The 22059-nt window shown below is 67.2% G+C and overlaps 2 protein-coding genes across 5 annotated transcripts in view; one reads left to right on the top strand and one right to left on the bottom strand.

Annotated features, from left to right (window-relative positions):
• LMAN2L (lectin, mannose binding 2 like) overlaps positions 1 to 1749 on the top strand; it is a 29642-nt gene extending 27893 nt beyond the window's left edge. For all 4 annotated transcript variants that reach the window (XM_058278110.2, XM_012519603.4, XM_071208708.1 and 1 more), the window contains one exon: positions 238 to 1749. In XM_058278110.2, coding sequence (XP_058134093.1) covers positions 238 to 380 — 143 coding nt within the window. In that variant the 3' untranslated portion in view covers positions 381 to 1749. The remainder of the gene's footprint in view (positions 1 to 237) is intronic.
• A 498-nt stretch (positions 1750 to 2247) lies between these two features.
• The window catches only part of FER1L5 (fer-1 like family member 5), a 46839-nt gene continuing 27027 nt past the window's right edge, over positions 2248 to 22059 (bottom strand). The window contains exons 20-52 of the mRNA XM_058278113.2: positions 18349 to 18473; positions 17541 to 17641; positions 16459 to 16636; positions 16243 to 16398; positions 15584 to 15715; positions 14506 to 14669; positions 13643 to 13757; positions 12623 to 12725; positions 11909 to 12321; positions 11095 to 11260; positions 10945 to 11019; positions 10314 to 10495; positions 10021 to 10182; positions 9795 to 9899; positions 9120 to 9266; positions 8073 to 8232; positions 7940 to 7974; positions 7316 to 7366; positions 7119 to 7223; positions 6754 to 6873; positions 6286 to 6447; positions 6100 to 6191; positions 5688 to 5858; positions 5432 to 5580; positions 5094 to 5233; positions 4177 to 4265; positions 3899 to 3994; positions 3620 to 3761; positions 3398 to 3497; positions 3132 to 3325; positions 2935 to 3044; positions 2620 to 2767; positions 2248 to 2534 (exon numbers count right to left, since the gene is read on the bottom strand). Coding sequence (XP_058134096.1) covers positions 2478 to 2534; positions 2620 to 2767; positions 2935 to 3044; positions 3132 to 3325; positions 3398 to 3497; positions 3620 to 3761; positions 3899 to 3994; positions 4177 to 4265; positions 5094 to 5233; positions 5432 to 5580; positions 5688 to 5858; positions 6100 to 6191; positions 6286 to 6447; positions 6754 to 6873; positions 7119 to 7223; positions 7316 to 7366; positions 7940 to 7974; positions 8073 to 8232; positions 9120 to 9266; positions 9795 to 9899; positions 10021 to 10182; positions 10314 to 10495; positions 10945 to 11019; positions 11095 to 11260; positions 11909 to 12321; positions 12623 to 12725; positions 13643 to 13757; positions 14506 to 14669; positions 15584 to 15715; positions 16243 to 16398; positions 16459 to 16636; positions 17541 to 17641; positions 18349 to 18473 — 4445 coding nt within the window. The 3' untranslated portion in view covers positions 2248 to 2477. The remainder of the gene's footprint in view (positions 2535 to 2619; positions 2768 to 2934; positions 3045 to 3131; positions 3326 to 3397; positions 3498 to 3619; positions 3762 to 3898; positions 3995 to 4176; positions 4266 to 5093; positions 5234 to 5431; positions 5581 to 5687; positions 5859 to 6099; positions 6192 to 6285; positions 6448 to 6753; positions 6874 to 7118; positions 7224 to 7315; positions 7367 to 7939; positions 7975 to 8072; positions 8233 to 9119; positions 9267 to 9794; positions 9900 to 10020; positions 10183 to 10313; positions 10496 to 10944; positions 11020 to 11094; positions 11261 to 11908; positions 12322 to 12622; positions 12726 to 13642; positions 13758 to 14505; positions 14670 to 15583; positions 15716 to 16242; positions 16399 to 16458; positions 16637 to 17540; positions 17642 to 18348; positions 18474 to 22059) is intronic.

The following is a 22059-nucleotide window of genomic DNA, read 5'->3' as shown; positions in this document are numbered from 1 at the left end:
GCTGCCTGATTTTTCTTTTACCGTTTTTTAAAAATTGGAGTGGTTTTAGATTTACAAAAAAATCACAGAAAAAACAGTTCCCAGGTACGTCCCCTCTGCTGCAAAGCTCTTAAATCGAGGCGCCTGGGAAGGGGCTGAGGTCCCAGCAGTGGGCGTCAGAAGCTGGGGACGGAGCCTGGAGGCTGGCCCTCCCGCGGGGGGACGCCGTTCTGACTCGCTTCTCTCTTGCTTCCCCAGTGACGGCCCCGCTGCCGCCCCTGAGCGGCCTGGCCCTCTTCCTCATCGTCTTTTTCTCTCTGGTGATTTCCGTGTTTGCCATTGTCATTGGTGTCATACTCTACAACAAATGGCAGGAACAGAGCCGAAAGCACTTCTACTGAGCCCTCCTGCAGCCACTGCCACTGGGATCGTCACCTGTGGGGTGCAGCCGTGCCTGGGGACCTCTGGCTGCAGGAGGCTCCCAGGGCCCTGCTGAGGGGCCTTCCCTGCAGGCCTTGCAGCTGGAGTGCGGCGCGATGGGGAGGGCAGAGCCGTAGTCCTGCACGTCGCAGGACAGAGCCCGTCCCTAGGCTGCCTCGTGGGACTGAGGCCCGTGCGCTATGTCCAGAGACCCCCAAGAGCAGGAGCTGCTGACCCCTCGCGCCTTCCCGCCCTCTCGTTGGAGGTTGCTTTCTGCCTAAGTCTCCGTCAACATGAGGCACTTCCCTTGGAAATCAGGATGAGGACTTCTTTCCCACCTCCTCTCCCACCCTGTCTGCTGTCCTCTCCACAAGTGGCCTGAACTGGACAAGCCTCCCGGGACGGCAGAACACTACGTTTCACTGACCCTTGCGTGCTCAGATGGCCAGGAGTGAGGCTCCCTGCTCTGGCCCCTGCTCTGGCCTCTGCTGTCCAGCAGGCCACCTGGGCCTGCAGTGGTCATGGCCTTCCCTTCCAGGGCCCTGCAGCCCTCAGTCAAGGTTGTCTGGGAGACAGTGTGCGAGTGAAGTGGGCTTGAACAGCGCGTGGATTGCAGTCACCTGTGAAACCGCCAGCTCGGGCTGGGACGTGGAGGGGCACGCGTCACGAGCCCCGCTCGGTGTGAGAGCGTGAGGAGCCTGCCTCTTGCAGCCTGCGCTCGGCTGCTCCACCAGGAGAGCAGCCGCCTCGCCTGTGCCGTGCTGCGAGTCTGGGAGCAGAAGACCCCCCTTAGTGCCTGAAGGTCTCCTGTAGGCGTCCCCCCTTTCTGCTGCCTTAACTGACCAGAGGTCACGTGCTGCTCACCTGCCTGCCCCGATGACCTTGGTCCACAGGCCAGCGTCTCCCTGAGGTGGGGGCCCTGAGGCCTTTTCCGCTGCTTCTGCAGCCCAGGAAGTTCTTCAGAGGCTGAGGGGAGCCAGCCCTGAGCTGCTGACTCAGTGTCCTGCCTTGTGTGGTGTCTTGGGGACGCCCCGGCCTTTTTCCTGAACTGTGCTCTGCCTTCTGGGTCCTGAAAGCCCTTGGCTCAGCCCAGAAGGAAGGGAGGGCCAGCCGTGGCTGGTGTGGGCTCCTGTTCTCCAGAGCCGCCTTCTGGCCGCCCCGTGTGCGTCATTGCGCATCGCGACATCAGCCTAGGGTGCTCTTCTGCAGTGGGATTAAGTGGGACAGAAATGCCGTCCTTCCCACAGCAGCGACCAGCAGAGCGGCCCCAGGGTGCCCGAGAACAAATGTGACCTAGAGTTTGGCCGTAGGACCAGGTGGAACTGAAATTAAATGGCTCTTTTGTCTTTTTTTGGGCTCAAGGGAGACTGGGTGACTGGGTGGTGGGGGGACCTGGGTGGCATCTTGCCACGGCCAAGGCAGTGACGGAGGTAGGGGGTGTCTGGTGATTCCAGCAGAAGGCGGGAAGACCCTGAAGGCACCTGGGTCCCTGGGCGAGCTTCCGAGAGGAGAGAGGAGCAGTGGCTCAGGAGGCCGCCCCACCGGCCCCGCCCCGCCCTGCTCTTCTGCTCTAGAAACCCTGTTCTTGCGGTGAGTGGAGCCCCGTGAGGTTTGGGTGCTCCTGGAGGAGCGAATGTTAGGCCCTGGGTGGCCACTTTGTGCATGGACATGGGGCGAGCACTGCGGCCTCGTGGGGGCCAGCTCCCTCCCCGCAGCCCTCAGCTCTCTCCGACTTCAGGGCCTCTCCCTGAGGACGAGGCCCAGGCTGTGAAGATGACCTTTGCCGCTTGTTTGTGAGTCTCATCTGAAAGGCTGATGTTTTCAAACATCCCAATTATAACATGGCTCTCTGTTATAAAACTTATTTCAGAATGATATGAAAATGACAACTCAGGAGGTTTTCAAAGAGAACAGCCGGCATATCCCCGCCCTTCCAGGGGTCCTGGTAGGACAGCCAGGGGTGGAGCTCATGGCAGACGGCAGCTTGCTCTCGGGTGGTCTGTGGGTCCCTGGAGGGATCAGTGCCTGGCCCGTGGCAGGGGGTGGCTGGCAAGGCCGTGGCGGCGCTGCTGGTGGTTTTAGTGGATGATGGACATCCGGAGGTGGGGTTTGACCCAGCTCAAGGCCATATAGTTCTAGAAAGAATGGGACAGGGTTAGCCTTGGAGCAGGCTTGCAGGAGCCTCCAGCGCCTTCGTGCTGTCCCCTGGTTGTCACTCACCGGCGTTGCGTAGATGAACTGGAACAGCATAATCACTAGAAACAGTGCAAGGAAGCAGCTGAGGATCCGGAGGCGGTAGCGCTTCCAGAGAACATGGCAGACGCCGCGCAGGGGCGAGTGCAGCCGCATCCAGGAGTGGTCGGCGCGCCTGTTGTAGCCGAGGTCGGGGCTTCAGGTCAGGGATCCAGAGCAGGGAGCCTGCGCCCTCCTGCCCGGGGGTAATTGGACATTGCGATGGGTGGCAGGGAGTGGTCCCCGCTACGTCAGAACACCCCCCAAGAGACCGGCGAGGAGCCTGGGCCCCGGCACCCGTACAGGGGCGGGTGGAGCTTCGGGTACTGGTTGGGTTCTGTCCGGCCCCGCCCGGCCGGCTTGACCTCGGCGTCCTTGTGTGTCAGCATCTCTAGGGTCATCTTCACCTTACCCTGCGAACACCATTGGTGCAGGCTGAGTAGAGATAGCAGCAGATGAAGTAAAGTCCCCCCAAGTTGAGACCCCTCCCCGCCACCTACCGACAAGCGCCACTTGCCGCCATCGAGGACTTGGCAGGGCCACCAGCCGGTCACGGTCTTCATCTTAAAGAGGTTGACGTGCTTGGGTGGCTGCAGGTAGGGCCACCTGGGGCTGGGATCCACGGTCCTGATGGAGCACGTCTTGGCGTGCCGGGCGGGGAGGGGCATGTCGGACAAGTCCAGCTCCAGGACCCCTGCGCCCAGAGAAGCGCCGTCAGCCCGGAGGCGCGCCCCGCACGCGGTGGGCGCCCGTGCCAGAGCCTCACCCAGGAAGTCGTCAGGGGAGAAGATGTCGTTGTCCCAGACCTGGATGATGAGCCTTGCCGGGAACTTGGTGGTCGAGGGGTCCAGGCTCCAGATGTAGGCCTGTGGGCGGCAGAGCCTTGGGCTGGCCTGCCCTCTGGGTTCCTGGGCACCCAGCCCGGCGCGGGGGGGGGGGGGGGTGTCCCAGGAGGAGGGCGCCCCCGCGCCCCGCCCGGGCCAGGCACCTTCTCACTGTGGACGCACACGTGCTCCGCAGCCAGGTAGTCCATGGTGAAGATGAAGCGCCAGTTGAAGCTGCCCTCCCCGGTCAGGGAGTGGTAGTGGATGTCCGTCACCTGCGCGTCCTTCTCCAGCCCGAAGAGCCACCTGCGGCCAGGGGCCTTTCACCCGGGCCCCAGGCCCCGGCCCCCCCAGCCAGTGCCGGCGGGAGTGGAGAGGCGGCTCCCTATTGGGCCCCAGCGGCAGGGGTGGAAGTGGGGGCCCAGGCCCGCCCGCGCCCTCACCCTTTGACGTAGATGTCGCTCGACTTGGCACCGCTGAGGTTGATGTCCTGCAGGTCCATGTCCTCCGTCTTCCAGATGATGCAGCGCAGCTCGTACCTGCGGCCGCTTGCGCTGAGGCCCGGCCGGGGGCTCCCCTGCACGGGGGCCTTGGCGCCCGGGGGGGGGTCTCGGCACCAGGGGCTCCCAGCAGAGGGAAGAGCGGCTCCGCGGCGCTTGGGGGGCTGGTGTCCACTCGGGAGCTGGTGCCCGGCACCGGGCGGGGGCTGGCTGCCACTCACCTTTTTGGCGTTCTGGGGCTGATGTTGACGGGGGGGCCGGGGCGCCCGAGCGCCTTGGGGAAGATGTCCACCCACATCTGCACCTTGCCCTGCGCCGGGGGTTGCTGGTCGGGGTCTGGCCGCCAACCCCCCAACACACAGAGCCCTGCCTCCGACTGTGGCCGTGCGCAGGGGGGCCCGCCCCGGTGAGGGCAGAGGTGCCTCCAGGTGGCCTGGCCCACCTCTCGGCTCCCCTAGGCCTTTTTTTAAATTTGTATTTACTTTTGGTTTTTAATTTAAAAAAATTTTTCCCCTTGTTTTGGCTGGGGGAAGGGTGCCAGTGAAGTTGGCAGGGGTGGGGGGCTTTGAGGCCGGGACCTTGATGCTGGGGTCTGGAGGGCCAGTGCCACTTAGGACAGGCTCCAGGAGGGACTAGGGGCGTCCCTAGTCGAAGGGCATGGTGGCCTGAACAGAGCAAGCCGACCCCCAGACCCACGCCAAGGAGACGAAGCTGTCCATGGGACGGGCCAAGGGCGGCACTGCCGACACTGGTGCACAGAAGCAAGCGACCTCTCTTTCCCTCCCCTGACTAATTTAGTTCCTGTCGAGAAAACAGGTTTAGTGAGAAGGGATTAAAAGAATCCCTAGCAAAGGACGCTGCCTCTCGAACACGGGACCAGCTGGAGGGGCTTGACGGGTGAGTTACCACTCGGGCGCCTGGGCCCTCGGAGCCCTCCCAAGGGGTCCCCGCTGTGGAGGGGAGACTGAAGCCCCCCCCCCCGGAACAGGGCCTGGAGGCCGCAGCAAGTTGGAGGTGGCTTCTGCAGCTCCCGAGCTCTGCTGTGCGCAGCACCGCTGGGCCTTGAGGCTTTCCCGGGTGACGCGCGGCCCCGCCTGTGCCCTGTCCCCAGCTCCCGGCCCCACGCTCCCCACCTCACCTGGTCGATGCCCGGCTGGCTGTCGCTGTACAGCGTGCGGGTCTCCACGTGCTCCGGGACCAGCCCCTGAGTGTGCAGGAGGTACAGCGCCAGGCGCTCCTTCCTGGACCCCAAGTGCTGAGCGGTGGGGGGCTCGGGCTCTGGGTTGGAGGGGGGTGGCAGAAGGATGTCAGCCTCCCTGCCACTGCCCCCCCGCCCGGGCCTGGACCTGGTTCCCTGGGTGAGAGAAAGAGAAGGGGCGGGACGCACTGGCCGGGGGGTCCCATGTCCTGCCTGCCCCCGCCCTGCTGGCAGCTCTTCCGCTCTGGACACCCCACTGCGGCGGACCTGCTGCTCACCAAAGCTCTGCAGCCTGAAGAGCTGCCCGTTGTAAACCACGGAGTCGTCCTTGCTGTTGAACAGGGGTGGGGGCAGCCCCTTCCGCTTGGCGTAGCGCTCCAGGAGGGTGCTCGGGTGCATCTGGTCCCGCCAGCGGAAGGGCCCTGACCTGCGGGAAGGTGGGGAGGCGCTGTCCCGTCCACTAGGAACTGCCGGCTGACCGGGGGTGGCGGCGGGCTGGAGACAGGGCACCCGGGCTGCGCCCAGGTCACTCACTGGCAGTAGGATTTGGAGAGCCCACAGCGAGCCCCAAAGCCAGACAGGAGCCGGTTTTCGAGGTCTATGACAGTGGTGCCGATCTTGTCATCAGGTGACAGCAGGTCGAAGTCGTACAGCTGGATCTCCAGGTCCTTCTCCAGAGGGATGGAGCAGCTCAGCTCAAACATCCTGCGGGAGGGCAGGGGCGCCTGCAGCTGGCCGGAGGGCCCCGTGCTCCCGTTGTCCTGGGCCCCCCCGCTCCGGCACCTCAGCCCCTTCCCTGGCATGGCTGGAAGTCGATTTGGTAGCCCTGGGCCTGGGCTCTGAGCCCCGTCCGCCCTGCGCCTGCTGCGCCCCGCATGTCTGAGGGGGAGGGGGACGGGCCCCATTGCCGAGGCCGGGGCGGGGGGGGGGGGGGGTTGCAGCTCACGTGCCGAAGATGGGGTCCAGGGTGTTGGGCTGGTACTTGTCCCGGTTGCCAAGCGTTTTGTCCCCCAGCTTCACGATCACATAAGGGTCGCACTGGGGGTGACGGGCACAGGAAGTGGTCAGGGGGGCAGTGGCGCTGTGGGCGCCTGGGAGCTGGCCTGGGGCCAGGAGCCGCGGCCCCGCCTACCAGGCCGTTGTAGTCCTGCGGCTGCAGGTTGAGGGCTCGCACCACGTACACCCGCACCAGGCACTCCTGCGGCCAGCCCTCGCGGTTCGACCACACCACGAGCTGGCACGGGGGCTTGAGGGCCTTGGGGTCCTCAGGAAACGGGTAGATGCGGAAGAGGCCCTGCGGGGGGCGGGGAGGGGCAGTCGGGGCCCGGCCCAGCGGTGCTGGCGCCAGGGCCGGCCGGACCCCCAAGCCCTCCAGGAGGGGCCCAGGCGGAGGGTGGAGGGGCGGCGGGCGGTGAGGACGACAGCAGCAGGCGCCGCGGGTGCCGCGTCCCTTCAGGTGTGAACTTGGGGCCCTGGGAGAGCAGCCTGGGACAGAACTGAGGGCGAGTGAGGGGTGGTAAGCGGATCCCTGCCAAGCCCGGCCCCTGCGCCCCGACTCGCGGCGTGGGGCGAGAGGGCCGCGGTGCCCGTGGCGGCGCACCTTGAACTCGCCCACCACGGGACTGTCGAGCACGGGCCGCTCCTGGTAGAGCCTGACGGTCTGGCAGAAGTCCTGCAGGCCTTGGAAGCCGGGCACGGCCTCCAGCTCGCAGTCGTACACCTGCGGGGGGCGGGGGGCAGGCTGGGGGCAGGCACAGGCAGGGCCCGAGGGCACCGTTCCCAGGATGAGGGCTCAAGGCCCGGCCGGCTGCCGCGTCCTCCCCCGGGTCAGCACTGCCTGCTTCGGGAGGGGCGGCCCCGAGGACCCCTCGGAAGCCCCCACTTGACAGTTCCAGGGGATTCCAGGCACGTGTGGCCTTTCTTCAGGGACTGTCCGCCCCGCCTCCCATCCCAGGGGCCTGAGACCTTGAGGGTGTGGTAGTCCTTGTCCTTGAACTTGGGGGACAGGTGGGTGTCGTCCGTGGCCCAGAACAGCTTGCTCCACCAGTCCACATCGTGCTCGTATTCATCCTGGCGGGGACGCGGGCAGCTGGGGCTCTGCTGCTGGGGCGGGGGCGCGGCCTTCCCTGGCCCCGGCCCTGCTGCCTCCCACCCTCGGGCACCTCGGCCTTGCTGGACTTGAACCAGAACTTCTCGTGGAGGTATTCCAGGAGCTGAGAAAGAAGGGAAGGAGCAAGGTGAGGCCGGGCAGCCCTCGGCTCGCTCAGCACTTCAGGCTGCTGGAGGAGCGGGGGCCACGGCTCAGGGCCCAGGCCCTCCACTGACTCTGGCCTTTGAACTCGGGCCTCAGCCTGGGCTGGGGCAAGGAGGAGGGCAGGCAGAGCTCTGTCCTGGCCCCAGGAGCGGCCTGAGCTCTGGAAGTGGCACAGAAACCCAGAACCGCAAGCCCCACCCGGACGCCTGGGTCAGAATCTGCCTTTGACCCAGATGCCCAGAGGGTTCCCAGGCATTCGAGTCTGGCAGGTGCAGCCCTGGAGCAGGTTTGAACTTGGGACGCACGTTGGAATCACCCTCCTGGGCAGAGGGTTTGGAAAAAGCTGGTGCCCCAGCCCAGCCCCCAGCTGTTCTGACTCCCCAGCCACGAGCATGGCGTGGCCATTGGCTGAGAGCTCCCGGGGGGTGGCAGAGTGCAGCCACGGCTCAGGAGCCCGGTACATGGGGCCTCCCCCCCGCCCGCGGCTGTCAGGGCCCTGCTGGGGGCCGAGGAGCCCAGGCGCTTCACTCACCTCTGGCTGCTGCTTTGCCGTCTTCGCGGGCAGCTCTGTGTGGAGGGAGTGCCAGCGTGACCCTCAGAGCGGGGAGGGGAGGGGGAGGCACACCGAGGGGAGGCCCGGCCAGAGGCGAGGAGGCGGGGTGCACCTGGGGGCTTTGGGGGCGTGTAGCCTGCCCAGGGGTCACAGAAGTAGGGCTGCAGGGAGCTGATGGTGGCTTGGCCCACCGTGGACTGCTGGCCGAAGTCCCTGTTGTCCAGCACCTTGATCACCAGGGGCAGGGCGTAGGCCTCCTCCATCGGCATGAACTGTGGCCGGGGAGCAGGCTGAGTCCTCCCGGGAGGAGGGCCCAGAGAATAGGCTGTGTCCTCCCAGAGGGGGCCGGAGCAGGCTGAGTCCTCCCACAGGCCCAGAGAGCAGGCTGAGTCCTCCCAGAGAGCAGGCTGAGTCCTCCCACAGGGCCCAGAGAGTAGGCTGAGTCCTCCCAGAGAGCAGGCTGAGTCCTCCCACAGGGCCCAGAGAGTAGGCTGAGTCCTCCCACAGGCCCAGAGAGCAGACTGAGTCCTCCCCACAGGCCCAGAGCAGGCTGAGTCCTCCCAGAGAGCAGGGTGAGTCCTCCCACAGGGCCCAGAGAGCAGGCTGAGTCCTCCTACAGGACCCAGAGAGCAGGCTGGGTCCTCCCACAGGCCCATAAAGCAGGCTGAGTCCTCCCCACAGGCCCAGAGAGCAGGCTGAGTCCTCCTACAGGACCCAGAGAGCAGGCTGGGTCCTCCCACAGGCCCATAAAGCAGGCTGAGTCCTCCCCACAGGCCCAGAGAGCAGGCTGAGTCCTCCCAGAGGGCCCAGAGCAGGCCGAGTCCTCCCCACAGGGCCAGAAAGCAGGCTGAGTCCTCCCAGAGAGCAGGCCGAGTCCTCCCCACAGGGCCAGAGAGCAGGCTGAGTCCTCCCAGAGAGCAGGCTGAGTCCTCCTACAGGGCCCAGAGAGCAGGCTGGGTCCTCCCACAGGCCCAGAGAGCAGGCTGAGTCCTCCCAGAGAGCAGGCCGAGTCCTCCCCACAGGGCCAGAGAGCAGGATGAGTCCTCCCCACAGGCCCAGAGAGCAGGCGGAGTCCTCCCAGAGAGCAGGCTGATCCTCCCACAGGCCCAGAGCAGGCCGTCCTCCCAGGGGAGGGGGGCCCGCCGGCCGAGCCCCGCACCACGGTGAAGAAGAGCGTGGACTGGGGGAAGCCGGGGTTGCTCCGGAAGTCGGCGACGGGCTCCGTGCGCAGCGCCTCCTCCCCACACTCCACCAGGAGCTGGGGCGAGCGCACCTTCTGGAGGTTCCTGAGGCCCCAGACCAGGATCTGCCGGACAGCGGCGCCCGTGAGCTGGCTGCTTCCCGGCCCGCAGGAGCGGGGTGCCCCGGGCTTCTCAGGGGGCCCCCAGGCCGCTTGCTCCTGCTGGAGCTCCACGGCCACACAGCGGCCCAGCTCGCCCCAGCTGCCCGGGTGCCCCGGGAAAGGCAGGGCCCGCGTGCCAGGCCCCAGGCTCTGCTCTCGAGGGGGGACGGCAGCCTGGCGTCCGGCGCCGGGCAGGGCTCGGCCCCCAGGCCCCCAGGCCCCTGAGCCTCAGATTCCTGCCTGAAGAGCGGGGCCTGCTCGCGGAGGGCACGGGGCGCCAGGGTGGCAGGTGCCGAGGGGCCGCCGAGGCCCTGTGCCCACTGTGCGCGGCGGAGACGGGCGCTACTGTGTCCAAAACGCCCGCGCCCCAGCCCTTCTCGCGTCCTCTCCCCTCGTCTGCCCGGGCTCCGGCTCCGGTGGCCAGGGGGCCGCGTCGGGGGGGGGGGGGAGCAGGCGGCAGCGCTGCCGGGGGCCGCGCCCGGCCCCTCTCACCTCGATCGCCATCTTCCTCAGCGTGGGCTGGATGCCCCTGGGCAGCAGGTGGACCCCGTCCTTCCAGGGGACGCTGAGGAGGGGCGGGGTCTTCTCCCTCAGACTCTGGAGGGGTGGGGCGGGAGGGCGGGGCTCAGCTGAGGAGGCCCCGGGACCCCCGGGGAGAGGAGGCAGGCCGGGGTGGGGGCGCCCGAGCCGGGGGGCTGGGGGCACCCACTCGCGGTACCTGCGTCTCGAGGATCAGCTCGCACGACGCCAAGATCTCGCCCTCCTCCTCGCCCAGCCCCCTCACCAGCGGGCGCCACCGCAGCGGGGGCAGCGTCCGGTTCTGGACCTCCAGCCAGACCACCGGGGACCACGTGCCGCGCCCCCACAAGCTCTCCTTGCCCTGCCGGGGAGTCGAGGTGCACGTGGAGGCCACGCCGGCGCCCCCCACCCCCCGCGGGCCGGGCCCCCCGCAGCCTTCCGGGCGTTCCCCGACGTCCACCCCTGGCCCCCGCCCGCCGCCCCCCGCCTTGCCTGGGCCTCCCGCTGCCACAGCTCCAGCACCACGGCCGGCGGGCTCTCCTGGGTGTCCGCGGGGTCCTCGTACAGCAGCAGGTGCTGGAAGACGAGCGTCTGCGCCCACGTGGGCGCCGCGGAGCCGCGCAGGGCCTGGGTGCGCTGGCTGTGGTGCAGGAAGTGGGCGCGGACGAAGGGCCCTGGCGCGGGAGGGGCCGTGTCCGCCGGCGGCCTCCCCCGCTCGCCCTCGGCTGCCCACGCGCCCTTCCCGTCCTGGCACACGCACAGCCCGCCGGCCAGGTGGGGCTGGCTTCGCAGAGAGGGGGCGCCCCCCGGGCTGCACCCCGCCCTCCCCGTGGGCCCCAGCGACCCTGGGGCACCTGCACTGCCCCCCACCATCTCCTCCTTGGCGTTCGGCCAGATAAGCTCCCCCTCGTCCAGTCCACCCAGGCTGCACCCTGGGGTGGGCCCCCAGCGCCCCCTGCGCGCCTCCACGGCCCTGGGGGCGCCTCGAGCGGCCTCTCTTGGAATTCGTGGCTTTTGGGTCTTCTCCCCAGATCACGAGTCTTTGGGGAGGGATCTGCGCCTTTGCGCCCCATCCCCACCCGCCCTCGACACCTGTCGGGGCCCCTGCAGGGGGGCCACCTACCCTGGAAGGTCTGGTTCTGGCTGGACAGGTTTCGGGCCTGGTAGATGTAGCAGAAGAGCTGGTAGTGGTGGGGCCCTGCAGGGAGAGCGGCGTGGGCAGCTCTGCGGCGCCCATGTGCCACCCCCCCGGGCGGGCCGGGCCGCCACTCACTGTTGAAGGCGCAGTAGATGAAGGGCATGCTGGGAGGCCGCACGCCCTCGGCCACGCGCTTCCAGAAGCTCAGGCCCAGGCGCTGCCAGCTGACGATGCCCAGCGCCTCCTCCTCCTCCTGCTCCGCCTGCTCCTTCCTCCGGGTCTCCAGCCTCTGCTGCAAGTCCTGAGCCAGGGCGGCCGGGGCAGGGTAGCCAGGTGGACAGGGCGGCCGGGTGGGCAGGGAGGCCGGGGGGCAGGGCGGCCAGGGGGCAGGGCGGCCGGGTGGGCAGGGCGGCTGGAGGGCAGGGCGACTGGAGGGCAGGGTGGCCGGGGTGGGCAGGGGGGCCAGGTGGGCAGGGTGGTCATGGGGGGCAGGGCAGCTGGGGGGGGCCAGGGCAGCTGGGGGGGACAGGGCAGCCGGGGACAGGGCGGCCAGGGGGCAGGGCGGCCACGGGGCAGGGCGGCTGGGGGACAGGGTGGCTGGGGGACAGGGCGGCCGGGTGGACAGGGTGGCCGGGGAGCAGGGCGGTTGGGGGGCAGGGCAGCTGGGGTGGTCCAGGGCGGCCGGGGGGGGCAGGGCAGCCAGGGTAATCCAGAGTGACCGGGGGGGGGGGGGCAGAGTGGCCGGGGGGGCAGGGCAGTTGGGGAGGCAGGGCGGCTGGGGGAGCAGGGCAGCCAGGGTAATCCAGAGGGGCCAGGGGGGGGGGGCAGGGTGGCCGGGGGGGCAGGGCAGCCAGGGGGGCAGGGTGGCAGGGGGAGGGGCAGGGCGCCGGGGTCCCCCAGCCCCTCCCGTCCAGGCCCGCTGCGCAGGCCCGCCACGCCCGCGGCTTACCAGGGACCCCTCCAGGAGGAAGATGGGCGCCACGCCCCTGTCCTTGTTGGGGGCCATCCTGCGGTGCCAGCAGCGGCGGCGGAACCAGCTCTCGGGCCGTGGGTCCAGGTGGAACTTGGAGCCGAAGCTGCCGTACTCCCAGCCCTCGGCGTCGTCGGGCAGGCCGGGCCTGTGCTGGGGGCAGGACAGCCGCGTCCGCCTCCCGCCGCGCCCCGGGTGGCGCCCGCCGCGGGGTCGGCCGGGCCCTACCAGCTGCAGGAAGGACAGGGTCTCCTGCTCGCCGCTCGGGCCCTGCGGGCTGCGGTAGCGCAGGCGCACCCAGCGCCGCCGGCGGCACGAGTAGTAGGTCTTGTCCACCGCATTCCAGACCTGCGGCTGCCCCGACGGCGGGACGCCCACGCCGTACTCCCAGCCTGCGGGGCGCGGGCCGCGGCTGAGGCCGAGGGCACGGGGGCTCCCCTGGGGCCCTGGGTGACCTGGTCGAGCGGCCGGCCCAGGCCGCGGGAGGTGGACGGCGGCTGGCGCGAGACAGCGCAGGGCAAGCCAGGGCGGGCCTGGCACCGCCCTCCATCCTCGGAGCAGGCTCGCCCTCCCCGGCACTTGCCAAGCCTCGCCCTGGGCAGGGTCCACGGCTAAGGCAGGGCTGGGGACCCCCGGCTCCCACCCCCGGCCCCCTCCCGGCCCCCACCCCGGGCCCGGCTCCATGGGACAGACCCTCGTTGTCCACCGCGTGGTTCAGCTCCACGACCCAGTTCTTCTTGACGTGCCAGCCTTCGGGGCACTGCACGTTCTCCCGGGCCTCCACGGGCCTCCCGCTCTGCCGGGGCCGGGGGGAGAGCGGCGCGTCCGAGCGGGAAGAGGCAGCCGGAGGTGCCGCCCTCGCTCGCTCCCTCCACGGGGCCATCGGCGCACCTGCCGTGGGCACCCGAGGCCCCACCCCTGGGCCGGAAGGCGCCCTCCGCGCCCGCCGCCACCGCGCTCGCTCAGCGTGCTTTTACCCACTTGCTTTTTTGAAATTGAAATAAATGTAGTTTAAAAGGGAAACTCTAAAACCCGTGTAAGCAGAAAGTCAGGGGGAAATGAGCACAATCATTACTGTGGAAACCGAACAGCAGAGAGCGGAGGCGGCTCAAGCAGTTGAGCGCCTGCTTCCCACACGGGAGGTCCCGGGTTCAGTTCCCAGCGCCTCCTAAAGAGGACGAGCAGTGAGCGCAGACAACGGGCAGGGTGGAAAAGAGTGGAGAGCGGAGGCGGCTCAAGCAGTTGAGCCGGCTTCCTGCATCCGAGGTCCCAGGTTCAATCCCTGACACTTAAAAGCCAACAAACGAAGCAAAGTGTGCCGGGTCCCGCGGCGAGCCGATGCCGCCCCAGCCCCGCGCCCGCGCCCGCTGCCTCCCTGGCGGGGTGACGGGCACCCGACAGAAGGGGCCTCAGCCTCCCCGCCCGGAACGGCCGCCGCAGCTACTCTGGGTGAAAACCGGGCGCACTGCCAGGCTCAGGTCCTCGTCCCCTGCACGTGCCCACCCGAGCGTCCCCAGCCCCCAGGAGCGGCTCGGGCCGGCCCGCTCCCCGGCAGGCGCCCCCTTGGACGAGGCCTGACGAGCAGCAGCGGCCCCCGCCCCGCGCTGCGCTCAGCAGCCGCAGTCAGGCTGACCGCGGGGGGCAGCGCCCGAGGCCCGGCCCGGGGCGCCCCGCGTGCCGTCCGCCTCCCGCCGGCGGCCCGGCCCTGCTCACCACGTCCGTGTTGGGGATGGGGGCGGCGCTCCAGGCCCCCGCGGGGCCGCGGCGCTGGTTCTCGTACACCTCCTCCAGCACCTGGCTCCGGTTGATGTCCACGTCCAGGAGCAGCCTGGGGAGGCGAGACTCCCTGGGCAAGGCCGGGCCGGGGGGAGGCTCGGCCCCCTCCCACAGGCCGCCCCGGGGGACGCAGGCTCAGGGCCCCCCTCCCACAGGCCACCCCGGGGGACGCAGGCTCGGGGCCCCCTCCCACAGGCCGCCCCCGGGGGACGCAGGCTCGGGCCCGCCTCCCACAGGCCGCTCCCGGGGGACGCAGGCTCAGGGCCCCCCTCCCACAGGCCGCCCCGGGGGATGCAGGCTCAGGGGGGGCTCCCCTCCCACAGGCCACCCCCGGGGGACGCAGGCTCGGGCCCCCTCCCACAGGCCGCCCCCGGGGGACGCAGGCTCGGGGCCCCCTCCCACAGGCCGCCCCCGGGGGACGCAGGCTCGGGGCCCCCTCCCACAGGCCGCCCCCGGGGGACGCAGGCTCAGGGGCCCCCCTCCCACAGGCCGCCCCGGGGGATGCAGGCTCAGGGGGGGCCCCCCTCCCACAGGCCGCCCCGGGGGATGCAGGCTGGGGGGGGGCCCCCCTCCCACAGGCCACCCCCGGGGGATGCAGGCTCGGGGGGGCCCCCCTCCCACAGGCCACCCCCGGGGGATGCAGGCTTGGGGGGGCCCCCCTCCCACAGGCCACCCCCGGGGGATGCAGGCTCGGGGGGGCCCCCCTCCCACAGGCCGCCCCCGGGGGCACAGGCTCGGGCCCCCCTCCCACAGGCCGCCCCCGGGGACACAGGCTCGGGGGGGCCCTCCCCGCGCTTCACCTCCTCTGCGGCTCCACGATCCAATCCCCGAGCCAGTGCCATCCCCGAGGCACCCTGAAATCCTGCTTGGGAAGGCTCGTGCGCCCCATGACGTCAGAGAAGGGGGGGCAGCGGTACAGGCCCTGCAGCCCCCACTGGCCTCTGTACTTGGCCTGGTTCTCGTACTGGGGCGGGGGAGGCCGTCAGTGCCCCCGCCTGCCCCGCCCACGGGGGGGGGGGAGCTGGGCTCAGGCTCCCCGCCCCCTCACCACTGCCCCTGTCCCGCCTGCGGCCCCAGCACTTTCCCGCGAGCTGAGCGGGGCCAGAGCCCTTAAACCCGGAGCCCGAGCCGCCGCCCTGCAGGGAGGGGGCAGCCCACGCGGGCTCCGCCGCCGGCTGTCGCCGCCTCCTCGTGTCCAGCGCCCAGGCCAGCGAGGGGCGGGGGGGGATGGACGCCGGCGTGGGACCCCGCACCCCCGTGCCCCTCGTCCACCTCTGCTGCCTCTGGGCCTCTCCTGCCCCCCGCCCCCCCGCTCCAGCGCCTCCCCCCCAGAGGCCCGTCTGCCTGTGCCCCCCAAGCCCTGCGCTGCGGGACGTGGGACTTAGAAGCCTAAGAACATGGGCAGTCAGCCCGTCCCAACGGCCGGAACCTAAAGCGTGGGTCCTGGGGCCCCCGCCCCCATTCCAGGGGGTCTCCAGCCACCCCCCCCCCCCAGTCTATGGTTCCACGGCAGATGCCTCAGCCCCTGTACCCTGATCTCTGGGAGGACGGGGCCCCTCCCTGCGGGCTCTCAGGGGTCCCACAAGTGGGGGGGGAGAAAAGGGGGGAGCACAGGACGAGCCCCTGGGCGGGATGCTCACCCCCCTGCTCCCAGAGACCTCCAGCGGGACTGCCTGCTCCAGGGCCCCGGAGCGCCCTGCCCTCCCGCACCCCCGCCCCTGGCACGGCGCCCCCTCTCAGGCCCCAGGTGCGCCCCCATAGGGCACCCCGGCAGCGCAGGCCCCTCCCCCCCGCAGCGCCCCTCCCCCCAGCAGGCCCCGGGTGCGCCCCGCCCCCCACCGCGGCGTCCCACCCCCCTCCCGCAGGGCCCGCGCTCACCGTCTCCGAGTAGACCACCAGGCTGCCGTGGCGCAGCAGCTGCAGGCCCCGGCTGTCGGCCACGTTGCCGAGCCACATGCAGACCCGGAGGTGGGCGGGCAGCATGTCCTTGGGCCCTTCGCCCTCGGGGTACTGGGCCGGACGGGGGAGGGTGCGGGTGAGGAGGGGCCCACGGCACCCGCCTGCCCCCCGGAGCTGGCGCTCAGCCCCACCCGGGGCCCCTGCCTGCTCGCCACCCGGCCTGGGGGGCACCGGGGCAGAGGGGTCCCTGCCTGGGGAGCCGGGCGGCCTTCTCGGAAGAGGGGGCCTCGCGACCCCCCACCTGCCCGCTGCCGGGGCACGAGCCAAAAGGGCCGAGCCTCAGGCGCTCCGGGGCCCCCACCCCACCGAGGAGCCCCTGGGCCTGGACTCAGCGCTGGCCGGTGGGGGACCGCGCCCGGGGGGCCCTGAGGCGGGGGCGGGGGCTGGTGGCCGGCCGTGTCCCTGCCACCCAAGCCGCAGGATGCCCCCAGCTGCGACCCAGAGGAGACGGCCGAGCGGGGCGCGCGGGGACAGGGCCGCTCTGGGCGCCCCCCGTTGAGCGCTGCTTCATCTGGGCAGGGGGCTGCCCTTGGGGGGTCCCGGGGGCCACCGCGGCTGAGGGTCCCCGGCCGCCCTACCTGCAGGAGGAGGGTCTGCGTCTTCCCGCAGAACCTGCCGCAGTACAGGGGCCCCGCGCGGGAGAAGAGCACCGAGGGCGCGGGCACCCGCACGAAGGCCACGCGCTGCTCGCCGGCCACCAGCCAGATCATCACGTCCGGGAGGCTCACCTGGGGCTGCGGGCCGAGGGGTCAGACCCGCCGGGGCGCCCGGCCCGCCCCCCCGCCCGCACCCACCTCGGGCAGCACGGTCGTGAGGCGGTGCAGCCAGCCCTCCGCCGTGGCCACCACGTCCCGGGCCTCGGCCGCCGCCGCCTGGGCCGCCAGCTCCTGCAGGAGGCGGCTGCGCAGCTGCCACCGCTGCTTGTCCAGCTCCGTGGCCTTGGGCTGGTCGGTCAGGCAGGGCAGGGGGCGCCTGCGGCCAGGACGAGGGGGCTGGGGCCCCCTCCTCACACCGCACGCCCCGGGGGCCCTCCCGGCCTGCCCGCCGCGCCCCGGGACCCCTGCCCGCTAGGAAGCCCCGCCCGCTGCGGGCCGGCCGCGGGGTCCCCGGCGCCCCCTTGCCCGCCCCCCAGGCCTGCGCTGAAGGGCCTGACTGAGGAGGGGCGGCCACGCGCTGGGCTCGAGGCGCCAGCGTGGGCCAGGAGTGGAGGTGGGGCCCGGGGGCTAGTCGGGGGAGGGGGACGGGGGACACCCAGGAGCCAGGGTGGGGGGCGGCAGGGATAGCGCTGGGCGGGGGGCCAGGGCCGTTTTCAGAGGCGGGTGGGAATGCCAGGGGAGGGGCGGCTCTGGCTTCAAGCCAAGGGGAGATTTAATCAGAGCAGGTGGGGGCCCTCGGGCCGTCGGAGGGCCCGCCCCCCACCTGGGGGCCCCCACCCCACAGCCCAGGAGCCCCCGCCCCCCGGCCCAGGAGCCCCCCACCACAGCCCCCGCCCCAGTCCAGGAGTCCTCCACCCCAGCCGCCAGACCCCGTCCCCCAGTCCGGGACCCCCACCCCAGTCTCCACCCCCTCCCCCGGTCTAGGACCCCAGCCCCTGCCCCCCAGCCCAGAAGCCTCCACCTCAGCCCCTGCCCCCTGGTCCAAGACCCCCAGCCCCCACCCCCAGTCCAGGAGCTCCTGCCTCTGTCCCCCGGCCCAGAAGGCCCCACCTCAGCCCCTGTCCCACAGTCCGAGACCCCCAGTACCCCACCCCCAGTCCAGGAGCCCTCACCCCAGCTGCCAGCCCCTGCTCCCCTGGTCCAGGACCCCCAGCCCCCGCCCCCCATCCAGGAGCCCCCCATCCCAGGCCCCCCTCCCGGTCCAGGAGCCCCGCCCCTACTTGCAGTCCTCCAGCAGCTCTGCCCGCAGCTTCTTCCACTGGGGCAGCAGCGCTGGGTCGTTCGGGTTCCGCATGGACCTCAGGGTGTCCAGGTTGGCTTTCTGCCCAGCGGGAAAGAAAGGGCAAGAGCTGGGGCAGCGCGCCCGCGCGGACGTGTCAGCTGGCCGCGGGGACCGGGAGGGAAGCTGGCCTCGCGGGGCTGGGGGCCCTCTCACCTCCCGCCACCAGCAGAAGCAGGGGAAGCAGGAGGGCCAGCAGCCTCGAGGCGGCGGGTGGGAGAACGTCCCGCCCGAGGCAGAAGGCACCGGGTGGCGTCGGCATAACGCTGTGTCGAGGCTCCCCTGAGGCCTGTGCTCCTCGACGGGCACCGAAACCCCCTTAGGTGACCCTCTCAGCTTCTCTGGCCTTCTTTCCAGGTCATCTCTGTGCCCAGGCCCCTCCCCTGAACCTCGGGCACTGGCACCTGACCACAGCTTCACACGTCAGGCTGTTCTCTCCCTGACTCCACTCCCTGGAAAACTCCTACTTACTCTTCAAGACCCTGCTCAGATGACCCCTCTTTCATGAACACCTCCTCGGACTATCCTCTCTTCCTGTCGGGATTCCCCTGACCCTGCGGCCCCGGTGGCCGTCCCTCCCTCACTGACCTCATGGCATTGCACGGTCCTGCCTGCTTCTCCGACGTGCCCAGGTGGGGAGGACGCCGGCGGCCCGGGTGCATCTCAGTCAACGGGGTCTCCCGCGACTGGGCTTCCCAGCCCTCCCGCCAGCGACTGGACCCTCCCTCGTGCGCCCCCGCCCCGCTCACCAGGCGGTCCCTGGCGAGCTGGAGCAGGTTGAGGCAGTTGGTGCGGAAGGTGACGTCCTCCCAGTAGGAGGTGACGGCCACGACGGGCTTGGTGCTGTACCAGGGCACGTAGTGGTAGATGTTCCCTGCGGCACACACGTGGCCGTCACGGGGGTCCCCAGGCCGCCCGCCACGGGCTGTCGGGGCACCCCCTGCTGAGCACGGTCGCCCTCGCCCAGCGCTCGCCCTGCTGGGAGCTCCGGGTGCCGGGACGGGGACCCAGGGCTGGGGAGGGGAAGAAGGTCACCTGCGGCCGCAGCCAGAGCGCAGGGTGCGCCTCGCCCGGAGCCCGCGGGGGGGCCACAGGCAGGCTGCCGAGGAAGGGGTGCACCCCGGAGTCGGGTGGTCTCCAGGGCAGGGGAGGAGTCGGCCCTGGCTCAGGGGAGGCCCAAGATTCGGGTCTAAAATAAGGGGCTCGTTAAAATTAAAATAAAATAAATTAAATTATTAAAATTAAAATGAGCCCACCAGTGCAGAGGAGCTGGGAGGGGAGAAGACATGGGGATAAAAACCAGGCGGTGGACTTGGCCCAGTGGTTAGGGCGTCCGTCTACCACATGGGAGGTTCAAACCCCGGGCCTCCTTGACCCGTGTGGAGCTGGCCCACACGCAGTGCTGATGAGCGCAAGGAGTGCCCTGCCACTCAGGGGTGTCCCCCGCGTAAGGGAGCCCCATGTGCAAGGAGTGCACCCGTAAGGAGAGCTGCCCAGCGCGAAAGAAAGTGCAGCCTGCCCAGGAATGGCGCCGCACACGTGGAGAGCTGACACAACAAGATGACGCCACAAAAGGAAACACAGATTCCCATGCCGCTGACAACAACAGAAGCGGACAAAGAAAACGCAGCAAACAGACACAGAGAAAAGACAACTGGGGTGGCGGGGAAGGGGAGAGAAATAAATAAATAAATAAATCTTTAAAAAAAAAAACAAAGAAAAACCAGTGTGGCAGGGAATGGGGCATATGGGAATTTCCTATATTTTTTTTATGTAACATTTTATGTAATCTATGTATCTTTTAAAAATAGAAAATATATATATTTTTTAAAAAAACAACCAGTGGTGGGGGAGCAGCTATGGCTCAAGCAGTTGAGTGCCTGCTTCCCACACGGGAGGCCCCGGGTTTGGTTCCCAGCACCTCCAAAAAAAATGAAAAAACAAGCAAACAAACAAAAAGCCAGTGGCTGTCCCATGGGTTTTCTTTATGAAGGGTGGAAAGCTAGATGAAATGTAAGACAGTCTTCGTTTGAAATGTGTTGCTGAGTTGGCATAAAAGGAAGAAATCCAGAGAAGCCAAAAACACAGTAAGAGCAGAACGTCTAGGAGGCTAGCAAAGCCCACGCTGACTTCTGTCCTCTAGGTTTCTGGCACATTCTGGGGAACCTGTATTTTCTCTTTCGTAGCTGCATGAGAGAAAGCGGGCAGTCTAACAGGACACCCCGTGTAAAGCTGGCCCTCCGAAACCTAAATCCTCAGGCCAACGAGAACTGATCCCCCACACAGAAGGGAGAGGCAAGGACACTTGTCCGCCTCCGGGGGGCTCTGGAAGGGGGAGGAAGTCTTCCCCGAGCCTGAGCACCGGCGAGCCACACGCAGGCTTGCGTTCTGAATCCTTGCTCCCTGTGGGGGCCGAAGAGTGTCCCGCAGAGAGTTTTCTTTAAAGTGGTCCCGGTAACTTCCCCCAGGCAACTGGGGAAGCAAGGACAAAGTCTCTCTGGGGAATGAAATGTTAGGCATTCCCTAAAGAATTTCCACAGATGAAGTTCCAAGAAAACAAACAGCTTAGAGCCACTACCCACGCTCTTTGACCCAGCAATTCTGCTCCGAGGAACGAACCCGAAAGAACGCCGTGTGCACATTGTCAGGACACCTGAGAAATGCTCAGAGCAGCACCTTTCCTGCTTGGCCAAGCCTGGAAACAGCCAAGGGGTCCCTCCGCAGTGGAAGGGGTAAGTAGATTATGCTATAGTCACACAATAGAGTAGTGTGCACACAAGCAAGAGTGAGCTTCTACTATACCCAGCGCCATACAGATTTGCAGATGCATTTCACAAATAAGATTGATGAGCAAAAGAAGTCAGATGCAAAAGAATAATACTATATGGGTTTTTATATAAAATTTAAGACAGACAAGACGAATGGATGGTTAGGAGCATGGCGGGGTGGGGGGAGAGGCACAGGGGACCTCTGGGGCGCGGTGCCACGTTTTGTGATCGGAGGTACTACGTGGGTGGTTTGCCTTGTGGTATTTCATTGAGCTGGACACCTTGGCTTGTGTACATTTCCATATATGTTATACTTGGCTCCAAAGTTTACTGAAAATTTGAAAAAATTGTGGGGAAAAAAAGATGTTTAAGCATTTCCAGAAAAAGATTTGTACAAGAACATTCATAGCAGCTTTACTCATAATACTCCAAAAGAGGGACCAATCCATATGTGCACCAACAGGTGAATGGGTAACTAAACCGTTAGCGTCGTGCAATGATTCCTACTCGAACAGGAAAAGAGCAAGACTCTGACAGAAGCAGCATCACGGATGAGGCCCTAAAGCGCCCTGCAAAAGGTGCCTGAAGAAGAGGAAGACTGGACACCAATGAGGCCACCGACGAGCAAAACCACCGGAGTGCTGAGGCTCCCCCAGCGCTGCCCCTGGTGAGCGGCCGAGAAGGGATACATGGAGGTTTTCTGGGATCGAAATTTCTAAATCATTATCGGAGTGACAGTAATCAAATTTCTAAATCATTATCGGAGTGACAGTAATCAAATTTCTAAATCATTATCGGAGTGACAGTTACAAGGATGTATATATTTGTGATTTTATATAAACAGAAGGCTTAAAATCTGTGCATTTCTTGTTTATAAATAATACCTCAGTTTTTTAAAAAAAATCACCCTTAAGAGAATGAAAATAGGGAAGCAGATGTGGCTCAAGCGATTGAGCTCCCGCCTACCACACGGGAGGCCCCAGGTTCAGTTCCCAGTGCCTCCTGGAGAAGACGAGCAAGACAGCAAGTTGGCATGATGGGCTGGTGCGGTGAGCTGATGCAACAAGAGGATGCAACAGACGCCATAAGGAAGAAACACAATGAGAGAGAAGAAAGCAGTGGAGGTAACTCAAATGATTGAGCACCTCTCTCCCACATGGGAGGTCCCAGGGTTCCTGGTGCCTCCTAAACAGAAGACAAGCAGACACAGAGAGCACATAGCGAATGGATAGAGAGAGCAGACAGCAAGTGCAAACAACGGGGAGGGGGGAATGAATACATAAATTTATTAAAAATATATATATATATGAGCCACAAACTTGGAGGTGGTGTTTACAACACATACATCTGACAGAAGATGGTACTCCAGAAAAAAAACAATGTGCGAATCAAGAAGAAAAATAGACACAAACAGAAACATCGACAAATGACAGGAGCCATTTCCACAGATGAGAAAAAACAAACGGTTGTAAAATAAGACACTCAGTTCTGGAAATTAGTCCCATTTGAAATACCATTTCACATCCATCAAACTGGGGAAATCAGAAGGCTGGCAGCATCAAACACCAGTGAGAACGAAGCGCGACTGGTGCCGCCACCAGAGCCGGCGCGAGCCTGACTTGGTGCAACCACTTCCACTGTGACTCCTCTCTCACAACTGGCTCTGTAATCAGGGAAGTCTTGTGACCATGA

Source organism: Dasypus novemcinctus, chromosome 17, assembly GCF_030445035.2.
Source record: "Dasypus novemcinctus isolate mDasNov1 chromosome 17, mDasNov1.1.hap2, whole genome shotgun sequence".
Taxonomy (NCBI): Eukaryota; Metazoa; Chordata; class Mammalia; order Cingulata; family Dasypodidae; genus Dasypus; species Dasypus novemcinctus.
This window is presented reverse-complemented; position numbering and strand designations above follow the sequence as displayed.